Raw genomic sequence first — 23,492 nt, forward strand, 5'->3', positions numbered from 1 at the left:
GCATGAGAATTGAAGAATTTTGAAATGAAGCAATTCTAGACATGCTATGATGCTACATTATAGGATAAGTGGTTTTGCTATTATAAAAGAAAGGGTTAAGGTGCAGATTCACTCAGGTCCCTAGAGCATTTATCCCCTCATTTTCAACCTTGGCACAAATACCTCCCCATAGTCCAAGAAAAAGGTGCAATTAAATCCAGATCTCCAACGCCCTTAAGTGCCGTTAAAAGTCTGGGTTTAATTGCACCCTCTACTTCAGGGGTGGATCTGCACCTTAACCTTTGTTTTTTTTTTTTTTTTAATTTCGACAACCCATCTTCGGCATCAGCTTAGCTGCCTCAGTACTCATCGGCCCCAACTTGCACCTTGTCAACTCGCACGCGCCCAATTTCTTGGTCGTCGACTGCCCACCGCCGACATGAGCAACGCCACCAGCTTCTTCATCGCCCCGCACAACAACATCGACAACCAAGAGATTTGGTGCATGCGAGCTGACAAGGTGTAAGTCGGAGTCGATGAGTACGGAGGCGGCTAAGCTGATGTCGGAGGTGGGTTGCCGAAATTGAAAAAAAAAAGATTAAGGTGCAGATCCATCCCTGAAGTAGAGGGTGCAATTAAACCCAAACGTTTAACGGCGTTAGAGGTCTGGGTTTAATTGCACCCTTTTCTTGGACTATGGAGAGGTGTTTGTGCCAGAGTCGAGAATGGGGGAGTCGAGAATGGGGGATAAACGCTCTAGGGGCCTCTACTTTAAGGATGGATCTGCACCTTAACTCTAAGAAAAAAGATACTTTGAGGTCAGGGTCGGGCCAATCAACGGGTCGAAATAAGGGTTGAATACATACATATATTGATCTCATAGGATATAGACTAATAGACCAATTCTTATAAAAATTATTGGATTCAAATTTTTGAGGTGAAGTTGACTTGACATTGAAGGAGTTGAAAGAAACCAATGGCAGCACCATTATCCGGAACGATGGCCCACCAAGCTGACAGAAGTGAAATTGCTCGATGCAGTGAAAAAGAAAAACACTCCTGCTAACTTGAATATCCGCGGGATTTTATACCATTTCTGAATTTGTAAATAGCAAGAGTCGTTTTCATCACTGACCTTCCTCTGAATTCACTTATAAAACTGTGTTGTTATCGTACCTAATCACGGCAGCTCCTCGGTGAAGTCCAATTGGGAAAAAATGGGGCTCAAATTTCAACGGCTTCTGTTGGTATCGATCGTGCAATTGCTGGTTGTTGCCGGAGAGTTTTTCAAACCCTTCAATGTGAGCTACGACGGCAGGGCAATGATCATCGACGGGAAGCGGCGGATGCTCATATCCGGCGGAATTCACTATCCCAGGGCCACACCGGAAGTAATTCCTTGGCTAGGTTTTGTTTAGTTAAGTTTAATTGTGTTGTTAAATTCGCATCTTAATTTCTTTCTCATGTCTCTAGATTGTATCTGTTCTCGTTCAGGTGAATAGTTCTCTCCTGCATGGTGCTTTAATTTATTTAAGTAGCTTTTGTGGTTTTGTTTGTTCAATTTGTGAGCTGCTAACACAATTATTTTCTAAAAAGAAATGCGGATTATTCACGATGTTGTTGGGTGAATGGTATGCTCATCCTGCTAGACTATAACTAGATTAGCTAAGCCCCCTAAGCTAGTACATGGGGTTTATTTGTTCACTGGATGTATGCGCTCGTTCAAGAATATAATAAATTGGCTATTATATAAACATCTCCTTTCTTTTTAGTTAGATGATGTGCTGATGGTTTTTGTACAATTCCAGTTTGAGAATCTTGGACTATTATAGAGATTAGAGCGTGAGAGTTATTATAATTTTAAACATTGTATCTTTTGAACCCATATTTGTTAGCTAGCGTCCGTGGATGGTTTACAAGCGAGGGAGTCGTGCTTTGGTGGATTTAATTATTTAGTTAGTGCTTTCATTTAGTTATTAGTTATTTATTATTAGTGGTTATTTGTTTCTGTTAGGATTCAGTTTCTGCTTAGGATTAGGAGTCAGACCCCTGTTAGGATTAAGGTTAGTAATCTTTATTTATATTGTCTGATAGTTAGCGAGTCAGTTGTCTTTTGCAATTCAGAGTTTGAAACGGTCTTATACTGGTGGCCTCAGTTAAAGGAGAGTTATTTCATTATTTCTTATTTGTTTTCTTGCAACAAATCGCCTTTACTCTATCAATATTGATCACATGGCTTGCATTGGGCTCATAGCTTACTAATTAATCACGTTGAAAAGGGCATTTCACACTATAGTAAGTAAACATAACAAGTATTATGTACTAATGATCACCGCCTGCATTGGGCTCATATCTTACTAATTAATCACGTTGAAAAGGGCATTTCACACTATAGTAAGTAAACATAACAAGTATTATGTACTAATGATCACCACTTGCCTATCCAAGTACTTGGACGATAATGATCATGGATGCATGTTAAAAATGTCATAGGCTTCAAACTGATAAGTTATTAACATGCTGGAAGATGAGATTTAGGACTTAATAAGAATAGTCTAACCTAGTTCAACTAGACTTGAATCACTGATTCATAATGTGCATTTTTTATGGTACATGTAATCTTTCACCTCATAATTGTTCTTTGTCCAGTAACTGGTCTCTTTTGCTTTTTAGGTTGGACTCGAATTTTTGGCTCAAGCACTTAGGGCCTTTAGAAATTGTCTTTTATTGCTCTATGCTAATTTTTTTGTGATCATTAGTCCAAAATATATACTTCAAAAGACTTAATTTTTGCTTTGTCAATTTCTTCTATTGACTATCTTATGTTGGCATATAACATGAACAGTGAACTTCCAAAGATAATCTTTCAATCTTTTACATGTTGTGTACTTGTACTGTTGTACAAACTTTTGTCTCCATCTGATTGTTCAATATATTCTAGATGTGGCCTGATTTGATTTCTAAGAGCAAGGAAGGTGGAGTAGACATCATAGAAACATATGTATTTTGGAATGGTCATGAGCCTGTAAGGGAACAGGTATAGTTTATGCACTTTCTTTCCTCACTCTTTCTTATATTTGATGGGCATTGCTTAATTGTTCTTTGATATATGGCTTGGCTTTTCAGTATGTCTTTGAAGGAAGATATGATATTGTAAAGTTCGTGAAGCAAGTGGGTGCCAGTGGACTTTATTTATTTCTCCGTATAGGGCCTTATGTCTGCGCAGAGTGGAATTTCGGGTTGGATTCTCCCTCGCTTAATTTTCCTTGATGCATGTAACTATTTGTATAGGATTTATGTTTTCATACTAATCATGAGCAGAAACTATTTATCATAATTCTCATTCATTAGTTTTGAGATTCACTAATGTAGTAGGCCGATCATAGAGCTTTCATTAAATAGTATATCTATTTGTATAAGCTAGTAAGTGATAAGGAATGATTTATTTAGTCGTCTCTTGCTTAAGTTTTAATAAGGGCCACTAGCTTAACACTGGAGAATTGTTTATAAGTTAAACTAATTTTAATAACTTGTTATATAATGAGGTTTTAGACTTTTAGTTTATTTATACCGGTTTGATAGAGCTCTACATTTGATTTGAATACAATATGTGGAAAACATATGTTTCTGTATTCATCTATTGAATTATGTATGTATGTAGACAAGAAAGATCAAAACTGTTCTAGGTAAATCAACATAATGAAGCCCATGTAAAAACTACCATGCATATATACAATATCTAACTCTCCCCTTTAAGCTCGAGCATAGATATTAATCATGCCTAGGCTAGCTAGTTACGTAGATGATCAACCCAAACCCCATTGAAAGCCTTTGTGAAAAATGTCTCCCAATTGGTCTTTAGTTCTCAAGTATCCTATTAAATCAGTCCCCATTGAATCTTCTCATGAACAAAGCGACAATTAATCTTAGTATGTTTGGTTTACTTGTGGAAGACCAGGTTCTGTGCAATGTGACGTGTATCATGATTATCACACCAGAACTTAGCTGGTATAGAGACATTCAAATCCACTTCATTAAGAAATTGGTGTATCCAACTATCTAGCAAACCGATTCGGCCATAGCTCTATATTTTGACTTTGCACTTGAGCGTGAAACCAAAACTGTTTCTTGCTTTCCCACGATATCAAATTACCTCCTAAAAAGACCCAATAACTTGGAAGTAGATCTTTGATCTTGTTACGACCATGTTCACTATACACAAAAGATACTGCCTTCTAGTGACAACAGTCGGTGATGACTTATACAAACTTACCACTTAGAGGATAATTAATATCACAACATGTGTATCACCCTAAGATAATTAAACTTTGCAACAATCTTTTATATTTGTCACTAATAAGTTGTATATTAGAAACCATTGGAGTGCTACACAGTTTAGCCCATAACTTTCTCGATTCCAAGAGTAAGCCGACCACGTACTTAATACTTTCTTTGAGATAACAAAATTCCTTTCTTATTCCTCTTCACCTTAACACCTGAAAAATACTTCAGCATCTCCAAATCTTTGTATTAAATTGAGTGTGGAGGAAGGCTTTCACAGATTCAATCACAAAATTATTCATGTACACAACTAATAGATAATATCACCGTAAGATCGTTTATAGACCATAGAATTATCAGATTTACTCTTCTGCATCCCTAACTTTTCAACAACTTGGATAAATATACTAACCCATGCATGAGGACTCTGGTTCAAATCATAGAAAAATTTACAAAGATAGCACATTCTTTTACTCCCCTTGGGCAACAAATGAAACACTTTTTCTGATTAAACATATTATATTATATTATATTATTTCTGTATTTGTGTAACTCATCCTCTTGAGTCTCAATTATTTGTAGGGGCTTTCCTGTATGGCTTCGTGATGTACCTGGTATTGAATTTCGAACAGACAATGCACCCTTCAAGGTTCTGTAAGAGGGAAATATATATGTTTTGGTCCTACTTTAAAGTCGCTAGATATTACCATGATTAAGGTCAACGTCATGCAGACCATATATATAGTAGTGTTATTTTTGTTTCATATGTTACATTGATTTATTATTTATCTTTTTCTATAGCTTATATTGATGGTTTTATCAATTGCTAACACAAGTTGATCTTGTTGGAAATCTTAAATTTGTGTTCATGGTGGAATTTTGATGCCATACACTTTATGAATGTGGCTATAACCAATTTGGTTTATGTTAGAGTACAGGAGAATAAACAACCAATTAACAGGAACTCAAAGGAATGGTATTGATAACCAAAACCAAAGTAACATCTGTTCTTCTTCTCCCCAAGTGTTCAGCGCCGTTTTGATTAGGAAACCAAATCCTAGATGCTGCCTCTCATGAGGAGGAGGAACCCTATAATTTCCTAGACCAAGAAAATCCCAAGAAAGGAGCCTGGGACCTAACTAATTAAACCCTGAATAACCATTCAATAAAAGAAAAAGAATAACTAGATAGTAAGAAAACCAGATTAGCTGTGCTTGCACTCTTCTTTCTCCTAAAAAAGATCCTATCCTCCTTCCAAACAGCTTTGAGGACACAAGGCTGAAGTTAGGAAACTGCCCAAGGATTCTGCCTCATCCACTTAAGTCACTCGATTTTCATTCTTGCCCTTACAATCAACCCCTGTGATTACGCAGCATACACTTTGGCATGAAATTTGTCAGTAACGTTCCTTCAGCAAGTCTTCTTCCACGGAGTGATCACCAATGAAAAGTTGCGAGACATGGAAGACCAGATGCAACTGAGACCATTCTGGCAAGTGCTAACAATAAGATACTGATTGCAAATGCTACACCATCTCAATTGGGGCCCCTAATACGTAGTACCAATTTTGCGCAAGTGCGACTAAACAGGGAGTGCTGCTCATAGGGTGAAGTTTCTGAAATTCATTTTGCCCCACCATAAACAAAGTAACAAACTGCACGTCACGACGGTGTTTGTTCGACCCCAAAACCAATTTACATTGAGCCCGACACTGTAGCTATAAGGCTGCACAGAGATAGGTGGACACTTGGTTTAAGGGGTATCTTGTGGTTCACCCTCTCTGCCATGGAAGGCTGTTGGAGGAAGCATCACACAAGGAAACTCTTCCATTTAAGCAAGTGGCAGGCAGAATAAAAACAATGCTGCCAAGCTCAAAATGTAGCAATCCACCTCAAAGCAGTTCTCCGAGGTGCAACTTCAGCTTCGGATAGACTCCATCAGTGGCAGCTCTTGCGTCCTGTCAATTGTATATTTTTTACGGCCGTTTTTGAAATAAAACAGTGGCTTACCCCACTATCCACCATAACCACCAATGCTGATCCTATCTTCATCTTCTTATATTGGGCCCCATCAACAACTCTACTACCTGAATGGCGGATCCTTGGTGCTTTCCTCATTTGGTTGATTTGACTGTTGGTGAGAATAATTCTAGGTTAACCTTTATCTTAGGGTTGATCTGATAAAGATGAAATTTGTATTGAGGGAATTTTCCTGTTCTTTAAGTAAGCAACTTTTAATGTTGTTCAGATACATTGCTTATGGAACTCTTTAGATAAGTACGCGTATTTACTCTTGGGAGAACCTATTTTATTATGCTTATGCAAGTTACTATTAATATACTTAATAGTTTCCTAATGTCTTTGAAATCAGTATTGTCTTTTGTCATATAGTACTCTGTATTAGCCTTTTGATACCTTGTTTTGGCTCCAAGTCTAACCATTTGTCTTGTTTTCTCCAGGAAGAAATGGAGCGGTTTGTCAAAAAGATCGTTGATTTGATGCGAGAGGAGTCGCTTTTCTCGTGGCAGGGTGGTCCAATAATTATGCTGCAGGTATGCTATTGCTTTTTACTGCCACTTGACATGGGCAAAGTTATTGCTTGCATAGTATTTGTAATTCAATTTCCATTTGGATATTGATGCCAATTATTTGCACTTGTTGAAAAGAAAATATCTGCAACTACATTAGCTGAATGTTTGCCAACTTCTTGTTTCATTTATTTTTTTGTCCTAGAAACAATTAGAATGGAAGGAATGAATAAATATGCTATTTCACCTCTGTTGGATGCTTCAGTACCTAAGTTTTGTATCCCCTTATTTATTTTTCAAACAATGGAAGTATTTGATTGTATCCTAAGAAAATTGTAGCATGGAACTGAATTTTATTATTATTTGCAGATTGAAAATGAATATGGAAATATTGAAAGCTCTTATGGCTCTGAAGGAAAGGACTATATGAGATGGGCTGCTAAAATGGCAGTTGGACTTGGTGCTGGCGTTCCATGGGTCATGTGCAAGCAAGTTGATGCACCAGATAATATAGTAAATCCATGATTTATTGCATAATTTACTTTTTAACTGGATTGTCAGATGATATATTAAAAATAGATTGTGCCTGTGGCAGTCAAATGGTTGTTACGTGCTGAAAGATAAAATTTTACTTTGTCATTTGATTATCTAATTAGGCCAACCTTCTTAGTTAGTCACTTTACTATGTTTATTTGCCCTATCAGATTGATACATGCAATGGATACTATTGTGATGGTTTCAAGCCAAATTCCAACAACAAGCCAATTATTTGGACTGAGGAATGGGATGGATGGTATGGCGCCCCCCTTTGATATTGTTTGTCATTTACCAAAAATGATGAGAGAAAATCTTTTTGACATTGCATGCAGGACAAGAGATTACAAGTTGTCTAGTTGTAAGTAATTTTGTGGGAGCATCATAGAAATTCGATAATTATTATATGATGTGAAAATAACGTAACATAGTTAAGGGTGGAAGAGTTATCATCCAGCTTTTTGTCTTGGTTCAAAGTTTTGAAAGCATGCTGTCTTGTGTTTACATTTGTAATTTCTCTATACTGCAAGTCTCTTAACCTGATTGGGCAGGATCTTCATAAGCCTTCACTAACTTTTCTAGTCCCTTTCACTCATACATGAAACAAAAGTTCATCCTGAATCTTTGCTTGCAAATTTTATTCAAAGCTATTTGTTTTGAGTTTTTATTAAGACCTTGTCCTTGTATAGTAAATTGTCGATACTTGAGATTGATGTGCTATTTCTTTTCCTTATTTCAAGGTATACCTGTTGGGGTGACAGAGTTCCCCATCGCCCTGCACAAGACATTGCGTTTGCAGTCGCTCGCTTTTACCAACGTGGGGGAAGTTTTCAGAATTATTATATGGTATTTTAAAATGCGCCTTTAGTCTTTAGGTTGAACAGTCCCTTTAAAGATGCAATCGTAGATGCTGAGCCATAGGCTCATAGCCATTGAGAATAAGAAATATTTCATACTGTTGAAATTTGGGAATGCCAAATTAAAATTTTTGCATTTGGAACTTACATAATGTGGATGTTCCACTTGAGTTTGTTACCACACATGAGACAAAAATTCAAATCTATCTTTCCTATTTGTAATTATCAAACCATTATAGATTCTTCTGATGTACTATTGTGTTGTTTAATACAACATTTTTGTAGTTGTATGACATCACTTTGATTGGTGAAATAATTTAACCCAGTTTTCTCGTTTTAGTATTTTGGTGGAACAAACTTTGGCCGAAGTGCAGGAGGGCCAAATTATATAACTAGCTATGATTATGATGCTCCACTTGATGAATATGGTAGGCTTTAGTGCTTTATAATGTCGAACTTTGTTCTCTTTATTAAAAAAGTCTTGTTCTCTCTGAATAATTATTTCCCATTAAGGAAATACATCGTTTCTTCACTTGACTTCTTTTTGCTTATTAGTTTCATAACTACTCAGGACTTCTTAGGCAGCCTAAATGGGGACACTTGAAAGATTTACATGCTGCCATAAAGCTTTGCGAGCCTGCTCTTGTTGCTGTTCGTACACCTAAGTATATCAAATTGGGTTCCAAGCAGGAGGTCTGCATTTACTTTATAAATCTTGGTGTAGTCAGATAAGTGAAAACTTGTACATATTCTGCTTGTGAATTTTTTGGTGAAGCAAACAGTTTCTACATTCTTATTTTTATGTCAATTTCTTATTGTCTCATAGGCATTCTCAAAATCCTGTCAAATTGCATTATGGTCTTGCATTTCATAGTATATTCTATTATGTCACTGAGAAATTGTTCTGTTGATAGTTTTATCCCTTTCTTATCTTGCTTTGTTTCATCTTTGATATAGATCGAATTCTTAGGGGATCATATCTTCTAATTTATATTTCTATGATAGATGAAGTTAGGGTTAGGATAAAGGGTTGGCTGGGTTTTTGTTTCTGGTGAGATAGTTCGTTTTGTTATTTGAGTAGTGGGGTTAAAGTTGTTAAGAATCATCATAAGAGTGGCAGATTTTCTGCTTGGGCAGGCTTTGGCCTGATGAACTTCTCTTAGCAAGCCTTAGGATTTTTTCTTTGCTTGGTTCAGTTATCAATTCCAGTTCCTGTTCAGCTGTTTTACATTCTCTCGTACGTGATTTAGAGGGTGTTTGGCTGAGCTTATAAGCTCCTCAAAACAGCTTATAAGTTGTTTAGGAGCTTATAAGCTCCTTCAAAGTGTTTGGCAAAATAAGGTCCTAAACAGCTTGTAAGCTCCAAAAATAAGCTCTAAGAGCTTATAAGCTCCCCAAAAAATAAGTTCCTCTACCCCAACTTATTTTTTTATAATCTCATATGCAACAATCTTTTTACAAATATTTTTCAACTATAATTTATTATTTTCATCATATATCATTCAAGTTTATTTTTCTTCGATTTTCTCTCTCTAAAAAAATATTTTCTCTCTCTAGCTTATAAGCTCAATTATCCAAACACTTTGACAACTTATAAGCTTTTAAAAATTACATCTTATAAGCTCTTGAAACATCTTATAAGCTCCAAGAGCTTATAAGCTCTTTAAAATAAGCTTAGCCAAACACCCTCTTATTCGTTTTCCAACACCCTAGATTCTATCGACATTAGTTATTGTTTCTTCATTACAAACAGATTTTTGCCTCGAGTGAGATAAATGAGTTGTTCAACAATAAGTTGCAATCCATAATTTTACTCAAGAAGCTGCAGTTATTACATCTTTAATTACTGGTTAGGGTGGCTAGAAGAAAAACGAACTTATTCTCAGTAAATCAACCAGAGAGCTTAGCAGTGACTGGTGATATGATAAATTTATTGACGTTTCTTCTTTACTTGACAGTCAGATGCAGTTTGAAGATTAGTTTTTGCTAGGCCTTAAGGTGGAAGAAATTCAGAGTGGGTAGCCCATTAGATCATTTATGTTTCTTTTTTACTGGATGCTTCAACACAGTTCGAAGATATTCTACCAATTCTCGACATGTTACGGTTTTTCATCAACTATTTGATTCCGAAAATGGTTGACAAATAGGGTAACCATCTTATTTAGAAACATAGAAGGAACACATAAAATTAAATTTCAGTGGGCATCTTGAGAACCTCCATTTGTTTACCAAAACTTTCTCCATGTTAATTCATTGCTGAACACCCATTGAAAGTAAGACCAAAAGGATTAGTCCACAAATAGGGAACCTATTTTGCGCCAGTTGTGAAATACATTTCCTTTCCTAAACTAGTATTCTTATGCTTCAATTAAATGGAATGAAAACTCTCATTCTTTTTCCTTTTTTCTTTCTCTATTTTCATCTCTCATATATACTATTTTCAGGCACATGTCTACCAGGATAAGGGACAAAAGTGCTCAGCGTTTCTTGCTAATATTGATGAACATAATTCTGCTATAGTAAGATTCCAGAAACAAGCTTACACTTTACCTCCATGGTCAGTGAGTATTTTGCCGGATTGCAAAAATGTTGCCTTTAATACCGCCAAGGTACGGTAGGTACCTATTGATATCATTGTTACATGATGAGGTTTTTCAGTATTATGCACATCTGAAGCTGTTTTCCTGCATGTAAATGTGAATGCCACCCTTCCATAGGCTATAAGCTTGTCTGGAATATATCGTTGATCTGCTGTATACAGTAATTTTCAGAGCTTAGAACACAAGAAATATGTATACATCCTCTTGCTATTTTTGATTCTGTTAATTGTGAAGTCAACTTTGGTTCAAGCTTTTCAAACATCCTGGCTCTTAAACTTTAACTTCACAACTAAATATGTCCTCTACTATCAAGAAATGTATACAAGACATTAGTTCTTGTTGATTTTTTCTATAATGGGAGTAGCTATTTGTGCTGACCATCTATACTGCTCAATTATGTGATGATGAACCCTGCCTGACATGACATAGTCTGAGAAATTAAGGTGTAAGCTAATTTTAGTCCGCATGCAGATGAAGGTAATCAAGGAAACACTGATACTAACCAGAAGTGGGCTTTTGTTATGGTGAATAACAGTTTGTGTTTAGTAATTTGTGGCCTTAGAACTGTTACTTGAAACTGCAGTTACACTTGGCTTGTCGTCTCCTAAGGATACAAATATGTACAACAAAAAAACAATTGGTATGATACAGCATAGATTAGCACAACTTCCCTTGATAAGTGAAAAGTTAGCATCATATCCATGTCTATACAATGAAGAAAAAGTAAGGAAAGGAAGGTCATGATGTTTCTACATAAAATACCATGATAGTATTCACCATATGCATTTGCCTGGTTATTATCAGCATAGAAACATGTAGTATTTATTACATCCTTGCAACTGAGCTCTAACTCTGATGTTTGGAACAGATTGGTGTGCAGACTTCAATTAAGACTGTTGGAGTTGATTCTACTGCTTATCCAAATGACCCTTTGCCTCTTAAATTGATGGCACCGTATGAAGTTGAATATATTTCGAAAACCTGGGAGATTTTTAAAGAGCCGATCGGTGTCTGGAGTGCCAGCAACTTCACATATCAAGGCATTCTGGAGCATTTGAATGTAACAAAAGACAAGTCAGATTACTTATGGTATACGACCAGGTTTGTTATCTAACTGTAACTCATAGAAGGGTGAAGCTACGCAAAATATAATGCCAATAGTTCTCCTTTTAAACCTATTTCCGATCAACTTATTTCGCAAGGATCTGAGTTTGTTCAGTTGAGACTCTCATTGTGTCTCTACCTTCTACGCATATTTTACTGTGGTCCTCTATTTCTCAAAAAAGAGTAGCTAAAGTATGATAGAGTAAAAGAGTTTAAAGCGTCATCATAGAATTGAAATATGGAACTGAATATGAAGCACGATACAGAAAACAAAGTTCACATGACTTTGTCCCTGCCCAAGCATTGAGATGCACATGTCAAAGCCAAAATCAAGTCCCTTGCTATCTAACAAGGAACTGACCAAATGCGTTGAGCCCATGAAGATGCCTATGAGTAACACAACCGAATTAAATACATAAGGAACTAATAATGCTGTCCATACAAAGTCAAAAGCTCTCTTTGCATTGTAATTAAGGAAATGAGGGTTAGAGAGGCATCACAAAATCCACAAGCATACTATGCGGCATCAAAATAATGCCAACATTTTTTCTTTCTTTTCTTTTCTTTTTTAGTTGGGGGCATTGGGATTCGTACCCAGGCCACTCACCCTTGCTAAAGGGGAGGAATACCACTGAGCTACAATGCTCGGGTGTTTTTTTTTTTTTTTTTGTGGGGGTTGTGTGTGTATAACTTGGGCATGGCCAATCCATAGCCAGTTCATGCTCAATTGAGATGAAGGAAAGATCTTAAAACTTTTTCTTTTTTAGCTGGTCCATTGATGTAATGTGATTATAACGTGGTGCCTTAGGACTTCCTCAGTTATTTTATGTATCTTGAATAATTCTCCCTCCACCCCCCAAGTGCATACCCGTTTGAGAATGACATGGGTTTTAAGAAATTGGTTGAGTGTGTGTGAGTGGAATAGGGGTCCCACTTTTGTTTTGAGTGGGTTGTGTGGGCTATCCTTACCAAAGAAGGAAATGGGTATGTATTTCGGGGACGGACTAAAAAGGAAATATGGGTATGCACTTGGGTATGGAGGGACTATATGGATGAGCTTCAGCCGCCTAACTTTTAAATAGCTTAGTTTTTTTTTCATTAAAATGCCTGATATGTATTATAAGCTTGTTGAGTGGCCATTGCTTATAGACATTAGAACTGTTTATGACAGGTGCATTTTATATAGGGTTCATTTCTAATTACTAACTAAAGATGCGAGTTTGATTATAGAGTTCACTGCTAATTACTAGCTAAAGCTTGATCTTTTTAATTATTTAATTATTTTTCTTTAATAAATGGAACTCTTTTCATATGTAAAATATAATTGCTCTCGCTTTTCCTTATCAAAATTAACTGTTAAGTTTAAGTTTACAATATATTTACTTTAATGCTCTTTCTTTTCTTTATCAAAATTAAGTTTAAGTTTATATTAAACTGTTATTAGGTAATTTTATTATATTATAAAATTTTGAATGCTAAATTATACTCCCTCTGTCCGCCAAGAGTATGTCACTTTAGTTAGGCACGAGATTTAATAAAATGGTTGGTGAGTTTTATGTAGTGGAGAAAGGGTCCCACCATTATTTGAAATTAGTGGTTGAAATTGAATAAGGGGTGGTTTTTTTTTTTTTTTTTGTAAATAATGGGTATTTGCAAGGATAAATGATAAGGAAAATATATAGGACAATGTCTTAAAAAGGAAAGTGACATACTCTTTGCGGACGCCCGAAATGGCAATTGTGTCATACTCTTGGTGGACAGAGGGAGCAATAACATATAACAATTATCATAATTATAATTAACTTGTAATTAGTTTTGGAGTTATATACAGTATTTTTCATTTTATATTACAATTACTCCCTCCACACCCCCCTCCCCTGCGCGTGCTGGGTCTGTTCTTGGCCAGGCTATGGACATTTTTTAACGCTGTCGTTTCCAGGCAATTACTGTTGTGTGCTAGTTATTAAGCTTTCTAGTCTTGTTTTTATGTCTCACTTCTGATTTTGATTGATCTTTGTCATATGGTTTGTGGTATTTATAAATCTCTCATGAAGCGCAGAATATATGTTTCTAATGAGGACATTCAATTTTGGGAGGAGAATCATCTCAGTCCTGTGCTTACCATTGATAGCGTGCGTGATTTGGTCTATATATTTGTCAATGGACAATTTACAGGTGTTTTATTCTATTTCTAATTCGTTTCTCTCTCTCTCTCTCAGCACAAAAGTTGGTAGGCAGAAAGATTAGAATCAGTTTAGGGAAACTAGAAAGCCATTCAGAAATTAATTTATCACTAGACTATGTATTGTGTCTGTATGTGCATGTGTAAGATGTAGTTAATTAGATATGGCACTAGGAGGTCTTAATTTCTTAACTAGCATATTTCATTGCCTAAGATGCTATCAGTCATATCGTGATCACAATCTAGGCCTAGTTAGCATGATGGCTCTAGCTAAGAAATTTTATCTTCATATTATTTGCTGCACTAGATACGCTTTCTCCAATTTTCATGACAAACATCAGCTGTGCCTAATTGATACCACATAAATCTTCATTTGCACTTCCTTCAATGGTTTTTTTTTTTTTTTTTTCCCACTCGAATTGCTAACATAATTTATTCTTGCTGTATTTTGCAATTTTTGGAACTCAAGGTAGTGCAAGAGGGGAATGGATAAATGTAACTCAGCCTGTTGACCTGAATGAAGGATATAATGATATCCTGCTGTTATCTCAAACAGTGGGCTTGCAGGTAATCTGTTTTGCCTGTCTTATCAATGGCTAAAGATCATCAGTCCTAGTACTTTCACAATAGACAGGAATTTTCTATTTTAGCTACATAATCTGTTTACTGAAGTTCCAACTATGTTTATATCTATGCACATGCCCATATATATGTATGTATGTATATATCTGGATATAGACTACCAATATCGTTCATCATTTGATGTTTTTATTCTTAGTTATATTAGTTATATAGGGTTTAGAATAAAAAGATGGATCAGGCTTTTGTTTATGCTCCAATTATTTACTCGGGCTTTAAGTTTTGAGGTCTTTAAATAGGGTTTTTGAGCTAGGATTTATTCATTCGGGATACTACGTTGTTTTGGGGATAACTTCTGCTGTAGCGCCTCGTTTGAGGAGGGTTTCTTTCTGTTTTCTTTGTTCATTCACTCGTTTTCTTTTCTGTTCATAGTTCTTTATTTATCTTAATCCCTTCACTCTATAATATACTCTAGCATATTGTGATAGAGTAGGGGTGATTGAGATAAATAATGAACAAGGAAATAGAAAGAAATCCTTCTCTTGCGAGGCCCTACAACGAGATGCTGTCCCAAACTCCTCTTGAGAGGCCTACAACAGATGCTGTCCCATAAACACTACTGAAGCGACGATCCTAAGCCTAAATCACTAACATCTCTGTAAAGACCTAAAAACTCAAAGCCCAAGTATTTAACTTCGAGCCCAGTAGCCCACACATAAGCCTGATCCATCTCTTTATTCTAACCCCAAAGAACTTAACCCTAAATAACTAAATAAAATAAGGAATAATAACTAAGAATAAAAACATCAAATGATGAACTGTATGACATTGGTTTTCTAAAAAAAGATGACTATCAAATTTATCCTCATGACACAATTACTTTTAGGGTTCGTTCTTTTTTATGGAATATTTTCACCTTTTTCCCACTATTCTCATGTTTTCCCTGGATAGATGAAATTTTTTTGTGGGCAGGTCTTTTTCCCTCCTCTTCCCTCCAATTGTTATAATATTATCATGGGTTGTTGATGTGATAATAATTTACCATCGAAAATGTGGGATAAACTTTTTTATCCACCCTGGAGAAAATGAGATAAAAAAGGTGACGGCCATTATAATGTGATAAAATTTTCATATCTTTTCTTATCTTTCCTTTTCTTATGATAAATTTGCAATCAAAGAGAATGCACCCTTGGGGATAAATGAAGTAATTTTATAAATAGTTAATAGGCAATGTTGATGTTTTGGTGCCTATGTTGTCAGGTTATGTGTTATTGTTTTGCACTGAGTTCTTGAACTTTTATTTTCATTACAGTGAGCTATTGAACGAACCTTTTAAACAACTATTTAGTGCGTTTGATTTAGGCATTAGTATAATTTTTACCTCATTTACTAAAATATGTTTTCTCACATGCTTTTAACATCACAAATGAATGAATTATACTCATTGAACTTTTTAGCAAGATTGTTTCTAGAATGATGGTATAGAGGTCCTCAGAGACTTGCAACTAAAAATAAAAGTTCAAGGCCGCAAGAGAACAAAACGTAATAGTTGAGAGATTAAAAAAAATGCATTTTCATCATCTTTTGATTATATAACATGGTTGATATTAATTAATTCTGTTACTTTTAATGATGACTAGCAAAAAGAACGTACGTTGTACGTGTAATTAATATTATTTTATTTGATAATTTATTATTTAAAAAAATCTATTAATTCATTACTTTTATTAGATAATTTATTGGATGGATATATTTATTTATAAGCTTTATCAATAGCTATAGAAATATATCACATAGATTTAGTGTAATATCTAATGAATTAATATATTCTTATAAATATATAATATGTAAAATAATTTTAAAATAAAATATATAATAGGGGTAAAATAGGTAATCCACAAGTTGTGCCTTAAGATGCTTTAGGCTCTTTTCTATTAGTATATAGATATAAAGGTAAAAAACCAATAGATAAATGTTCTGATAAGGTGCAAAAAATACCCTCAACTTTAAGGTGCTCTCATATACACCTCTAAATTTTTTTTAGCGCAGCTAAGTCCGAAGGGCCAAACTAATGATGCAATTAAACGCTTGAATTGGACAGTAATTAATGTCCATAAACATGAATTTTTTCACTGTCATGTTCCCAATACAGTCTCATCCCCGCCTGTCGTCGGTCAACTAAATTGATCTCATGGCCATATAGCCCACACCTGGGCTATGAAATTTCTATGTGAATTACATGATCCGATGACTATTCAGCCTCGAAATTCCACCTTCAAACATGCAAGGACACATGCTATGAAAAGTCTCACTACAAAATTTCTCCATCGAATTGCTTTGTCGTCTGATATCATTGGTGGTATTTTCGGAAAGCATATGATAAAATTTTTCTAATGGTACCCATATTTTCAGTATCCTCACCAGAGGCAGCATGAAATTGGTTGGAAACGTCATGTACATATGTGAACTTGTGTGTGTGATGCATCTGACCGTTTTCAAGCCGCCTTCGACAAGAAATACAAAAAAAATATGGGCATCATTAGAAAGCTCTCGACATGGGTTTTCTAATGGTGCCTTCAATTTAATGGTTTGGATGTCGGACGGCAAAGTAATTGATGAAGAAGTTTTGTGGCAAGATTTTCGTGTGTATATGCCCTTGCATGATTTGAAGTTGGAATTTTGAGGTTGATTCAACATCAGATCATGTTATTGGCAGAGTGCTTTGAAAGCTTAGAGCATGGGCTATATTTGTTGACCAAGGACTCACATGGATGAGATTGGGTCAGGAAAGTGATACAGCCAAAATGCATGTTAACGTACGTTGACGGCCGTCCAATTCGTGGGTTTAATTGGACCATTAATTTGGTAGTTTGGACCTTTTTGCGCCCAAACAATGTTTAGGGGTGTATGTGCGACCCACTATAAGCATTTAGGTGTTTTTTTTCACTGATCCCTTAAATCTTTGACCCAATTTGGTATTTATGAGAATTGTTCTTTTACCTGAGCACCTTTAGTCAGAAATGTAGCATTAGTTGATGACTATTTCTTGATTTGAGATTTAGTATTACTTAGTAAAATGAAGCTGTAACTAATCTCAAAAGAATTGAATAATTATTTCTGTGCATGTTCTCTACAATTCTTATCACCATAACATTTTATTAATTGTTAACAAATATTTCTTATTTCACTAGTTGTTTGGACAGCTTATATTATCCTTGTTATATGTACATGCATTAATACATAGATTTATAAAATATCACGTATATTTCCTTTTACATTTAAGCCAACTAAAAACAGCCCAGTGTGTACAGTTGAGTGATTTTATATGTATTTATTTCACCGCAAATTTAAAATATGGAACAGAACTCTCTGGTTTAGGACATCTTGTAGAACAGAAATATGAATTGAATTTCAATATTTTGAGCATTGTAGCTACAGGATTAATATAAATTCATGGTTATCAAAATTCACTTCAACCTTGGTTTACATTTTTGAAACTCCACCTATCAGAATATAAAATGATACAACCAGTTTAGTAGATATATCATCTTTGAGTCAATTTCCTATTGACTTGGTTGATAATATTCAAGCTAGAGAAATTAGAATAAATAATCTAAAATGATCATGCATAGAGAATGAAAGGATTGATGGAAAATGTTAAACTGTATATATAAACCTTAAGTATAATTGCAGCCTATGCTATATAGATAATCAACATTGTTTTAGTTAGAGCTGACTGATTTACTTAGAGGGTGTTTGGCTAGCTTATTTTAAAGAGCTTATAAGCTGAGCTTATAAGATATTTCAAGAACTTATAAGATGTAGTTCGTTAAGAGCTTATAAGTTGTCAAAGTGTTTGGATAATTGAGCTTATAAGCTAAAGAGAGAATTTTTAGTTAGAGAGAGAGAATTTTTAGTTAGGTAAAATTAGAATGATATATGATGAAAATAAAAAATCATAGTTGAGTTATTTTACTGTCTCACACGTGGAAACTGTTCTTTTAGAATATTTAGTAAGATATACAGAAGATTGTCAGATTACATAAAGTAATAATCATATATGTGCTTAAAGAACTATTTACCAGTTATATTTTTCATGAGACCTAATAATTCTTGCATAACTTATACAACTATATATATGATAAAGAATTTGCATCCACCCCACTAGTTTCTTGAAATTCTTTTCCTTGAGTTTGACCTAAAGTAAGTAGTGTAACACTAATAAATTTCAACAACTTTAAATGTTGTTTCTGAGATTGTTGTAGCTTTTACTTTTTTACTTTGATTTTAAACTGCATGTCAAACCAAAATATTCAAATTTGATGAATTTTGATGTAATGCATTGATTATGTGTTGCAAGGAATCTCAACTAGAAAATAACTTGAAAACACAGAAATTCTTATTGAACATTTTGGATATATAGGTAAATCTCAATTTGACATAATAGGATCTTTATCATTTCATGTTAAAACTAATAGGATGCATGCATCTTGCTTAATGTTACGTGCCAACTTTTTCCTCATGAATCCTACTTACATCCTGCATTTTTTTATTTTATTGTTTCTTCCAAAAATCCGCCTCGCTTCAGAATTATGGTGCTTTTCTTGAGAAGGATGGTGCAGGTTTCCGGGGTCAAATAAAGCTATCTGGGTTTAAAAATGGAGATCTTGTTATTACTGAATCTAAATGGACTTATCAGGTATCTGATCACAGTCTTTGATTTATGCTGCATATGTTGTAAGTTGTAACTTGTTAAATATTGAAAAACACTAACATGGTCTCTTCACAATTTTATTTTGCATTTTGATGTTTGTTCTTGCAATGCATTTTTTGCACCAAACCACATTTGTGGCATTAGAAATGGAGTGGCTCAGAATGACATTGGATTGGCTAGGTTGAATTTCAGGGGCTTTATTTAATTCTGTAGATCGAAGATGCATGAGCCTCCATTGTAGAGCTTTTTCATGGGCTTGACTTATGAAGTAGGTCAGCAAGCTTGGATACGATAGAGAATTAAACGTTTTTTAGTGTGAATAGTAATTTTACCCTATCATACTGGGATAATTATGTGAGTGGTTTGTAAGGCAGGCAGTTAGTAATGGTTTAAGCCTATTTTATGCTGATGGCTAATATCTTGACCATTTTGAGAAATGGATTTATGTGGTCCTTCGACTTCCTTTTCTCTTAATCCATAATGTTGCTTTCCTCAGCATGGGTTACTGACAGTAATATGTGTGCAAGAGTTTTGAAGCCAACTGAAAGTGGAAACTTGGAAATTTTGCCAAACAAACTTTTGTCCATATCCCTGCTGTCTTACTATTTCATACATATTCTCATGATCAAAAGTTGTTAATTATTGTGAACTAGTATTGACCCTTCTTTTTGACGTCATGTTTCACAAGTGAATTGAAGACCTGATTAATTATATAGCAGTCCTATGTAGGTGACAGCATAAAGTCCCCATCATGGAAGGACAGTTACTTGTAAGCTTGACCTTGAACTAACTAATGAAACTCAGAAAAGACATCCATCCGTGAAGTTAGAATTCCATCATATTCACTGCACGTGGAGTGTACCTCCATAGCTACAAGCAAACAACCAGTGATGCTGAATGTAATAACTTGATTGCAGGTTGGGCTAAAGGGAGAGTACTTAAAAATATACGCCATTGATGAAAAGCGAACTGTAGAATGGTCTGAATTGCCACCTGATGTGACTGCAACCAGATTTTCCTGGTACAAGGTATTGAGTTAGACATTACACACAACATGGCTGGTTTTCTTAATTTCCTCACAAGATATTTAAGAGAGTATGCAAAAATTACATAACCTCAGATTATCATAAGTGATGACCGGCAGAATATTTGTTTTCTGTTACTGTTTCTTTTATTGCAGTAGTTTAACAAGTTTCTAGTTGTAGGACATAAGGTTGAATTGCTATTCTTCTTTCCTCATATGGTTGGTCATGATAGCTGTTACAGCACTAGAAAATCTATAAATGTTGGCACAATGCTAATTTATTTTCCTTTAGGGGATTCGAATGCTACTAGGTGCTAACTTGTCAAGACAAGATAATCGATGCTCTACATGATTATTTTAATTCATAACCGTTACCTTTTTCCTTCTCTTTGTCTACGCAGTTCTTCAGCTGTCATAGTTGACATTCTGTTGGTTTTATCTAGTTATTTTTCTAAACTTTCATTTTAAAGTCATTCCATTTGTTTCACATAAAAACAGTTAGACGTTGGCTTCTTTTGTGAGTGAGGAAAAAAGAAAATGACTTGTTTTAATATTGCAGTACATGTTCAGGAAGTTCCACAAATACAATTTAAAACAATCATCTACTATCCTAAAGCATGGATTGTGGCATATCATGAATCGGGCTAATGATTTTCACCCTCTTAACTATTAATTTCTCTTGTTTTATTTGGCCTTTGACCATGCAATGGTGTGACTGTAAGACAGATTGCTCATTTCTCACTAGAACTTATCTTGCCTAAGATGTTAAGGCAGGTTCAGGTCTGACGGAAAAAGACAGAAAATGCCTTTCAAATTCCGAAAGTCATGTTTTGTTCAGCAATTATCCATATATACATTAAAGCCATCTCAAGTTTTTCTTCATATAAAGGGACATTAAATCTCTTCAAATCCATGGTCCTGCATCAGTTTGGGATCTCTGGGAATAAGGTTCTCCTTCATAATAAATTATCCTCTCAGAACATTCCCCAAGAAAAATTGATAGAGCTTAAAGTCTACCATGGACGTTCAAGGCAGCATGAACACAAAAGACGCTTGGAATTGATTTGATTTAATATCCCCTTTCGTATTTATTCTTGTATAATAAGTTAGGTCCTTAGCTTATTGGACTCTGGCATAGGCTGAGAGCTAAAGTCTTTATATGTTATATTTGAGTTGCATAGGGTCAGGTTTCATTATTGAGTTATCGACTTTATAGCTGGGCAGGCTTTGCCTGAGGACCTCTTTGGTTTTTTGTTCTTCAATTAAGTTCTCGTTATTTCCTGAATTGTCCTTCGTTCAATCAAAAATCCTATTAGTTTCGGTTTCTTTTCTATCTATTTGTCTAGTAGAACCTATTTTAAGGTCCTCGTCATTTTCTGTTCCTACCTTTTTTCCAGACATATTTTGATGTCCCTGGTGGAGCAGATCCCATTGCCATCGATTTGAGTAGTCTGGGGAAGGGTCAGGTATGGGTCAATGGCCACCACATTGGAAGGTATTGGACGTTATATGCTCCCAAAGATGGATGTCAAACATGCGATTATCGTGGTGCTTACGATTCCAACAAGTGTTTAACAAACTGCGGGGAACCTACTCAATCTTGGTATTATTTCAAACTGTGTCAATTATCCAGTTTGTAACTAGCTGGTGGATTTTTGGGTAATTCAGTTATAATCCATGAAATACAATGTTCTAGATGCTTATTTATGGATCAAGGCATTTTAAATCTCGAAACTTCATCAATTGCTATGCTGACTTGTCGACTTCATATACAGGTATCACATACCGCGATCATGGGTTCAGGCTTCAAATAATCTTCTTATCATCTTTGAGGAGACAGAAAAGACCCCCTTCGAGATTTCCATCAAAGCGCATTACACAGAAACCATCTGTGGAAAGGTCTCAGAGGATCATTCCCCTCCCCTACATGCCTGGTCTCTACCAGAGACCATAAATGGAACTGTTTTACTGAATCATATGGCACCTGAATTGTACTTGCACTGCGATGCTGGAAACACAATATCCTCTATAAAGTTTGCAAGCTATGGAACTCCTCAAGGCAGCTGCCAAAATTTTTCTAGAGGCGATTGCCACGCACCCAATTCATATGCGGTTCTCTCTCAGGTATGCATGTTAATTATTTTTCCCATCTCATTGCTTCATTATATGCCAATTAGCCAAATGGTCACATAGTTCTCTGAATGTGTGTGTGTTCTGGAGTAAATTGTTATGATGCATTTTCATTACTTGCCATTTCTTCTCTTGTTGAAGAATGGTAAGATAAGTGTGTCAAGGCTCCACTTGATCCTTTTGCTTAGTTATTGATGGGGAGACGAAGCTGCGAGAGCCGCAGGCTCCCTTATTCAATTTTGGTAGTTTTATATAATTATTTTATTTACTTCTTTTCTAAGTAATTTGTAGTTTTATGGGCTTGGCACTTTTGATGTTAGACCTATAAATAGGAGCTTTGTGTTTTTGAATTACATAGTTGGATTTTGATAAAAAGAAACAGGGGTTGCATCCCCTTCTCATGTGTTCTCATATCTGTATTTGCTTTCTGTATTCTTGAAATCAACAAATATATTCGTATATGCATTTGCTTTCTATATTCTTGGAATCAACTAAGATATTCGTGTATTTATGTCACACTGCCGCTGCATCACTTATTCTGATGATTAAATTAATAACTAAAACTCACATGCAGGCTTGTTTGGGAAGACAAAATTGTTGGATAAATATATCAAACGACGCATTTGGAGGAGATCCTTGCCATGGTGTTGTCAAGACTTTATCCGTTGAAATGAAATGCTCACCATCTTCCTCTCTAATGTGATCCGCCACCTCTTCGACTTCATATCTCAACTATTGACAAATTGATAGCACCATCATGAAAATAGCTTTCTAGTGATACCCATATATTGTGTATTGAGAGGAGTTTATTTACATTTTACATTAATTAAAAGGCTAGTTTAGGACTCGTCCCTTTCGTAAATTAGATATAATTGTTTCGGTATCTTTTCCATTTACATCAAAAGCCTAGTTTAGGATTCGCCAGAAATAAAATGAAAATTATAAAGAAAAATGGAAATAAAAATATACCAGAGCAATAAG

The 23,492-nt window shown here is 35.2% G+C and overlaps 1 protein-coding gene across 4 annotated transcripts; it reads left to right on the plus strand.

Annotated features, from left to right (window-relative positions):
• The first annotated feature begins 875 nt into the window (after window positions 1-875).
• LOC130986762 (beta-galactosidase 9) lies at window positions 876-23,358 on the plus strand. 4 transcript variants are annotated; one of them, XM_057910275.1, is made up of 19 exons: window positions 876-1,370; window positions 2,921-3,016; window positions 3,106-3,218; window positions 4,843-4,909; window positions 6,719-6,811; window positions 7,157-7,300; window positions 7,492-7,580; window positions 8,062-8,167; window positions 8,519-8,606; window positions 8,750-8,871; window positions 10,623-10,787; window positions 11,647-11,879; window positions 13,942-14,057; window positions 14,534-14,631; window positions 19,232-19,342; window positions 20,275-20,385; window positions 21,779-21,984; window positions 22,157-22,505; window positions 23,086-23,358. In XM_057910275.1, exons 1-19 carry the CDS (start codon window positions 1,197-1,199, stop codon window positions 23,212-23,214), a joined length of 2,610 nt encoding a protein of 869 aa, XP_057766258.1. In that variant the 5' UTR covers window positions 876-1,196; the 3' UTR covers window positions 23,215-23,358. The 4 variants fall into 4 exon arrangements, with proteins under 4 accessions (XP_057766258.1, XP_057766260.1, XP_057766259.1 ...); XM_057910277.1 differs by having other exon boundaries at window positions 924-1,386; XM_057910276.1 differs by having other exon boundaries at window positions 924-1,370; window positions 10,623-10,697.
• Window positions 23,359-23,492: the final 134 nt, after the last annotated feature.

The sequence above is a fragment of the Salvia miltiorrhiza genome, chromosome 5 (assembly GCF_028751815.1).
Source record: "Salvia miltiorrhiza cultivar Shanhuang (shh) chromosome 5, IMPLAD_Smil_shh, whole genome shotgun sequence".
In the NCBI taxonomy this organism is placed as follows: domain Eukaryota; kingdom Viridiplantae; phylum Streptophyta; class Magnoliopsida; order Lamiales; family Lamiaceae; genus Salvia; species Salvia miltiorrhiza.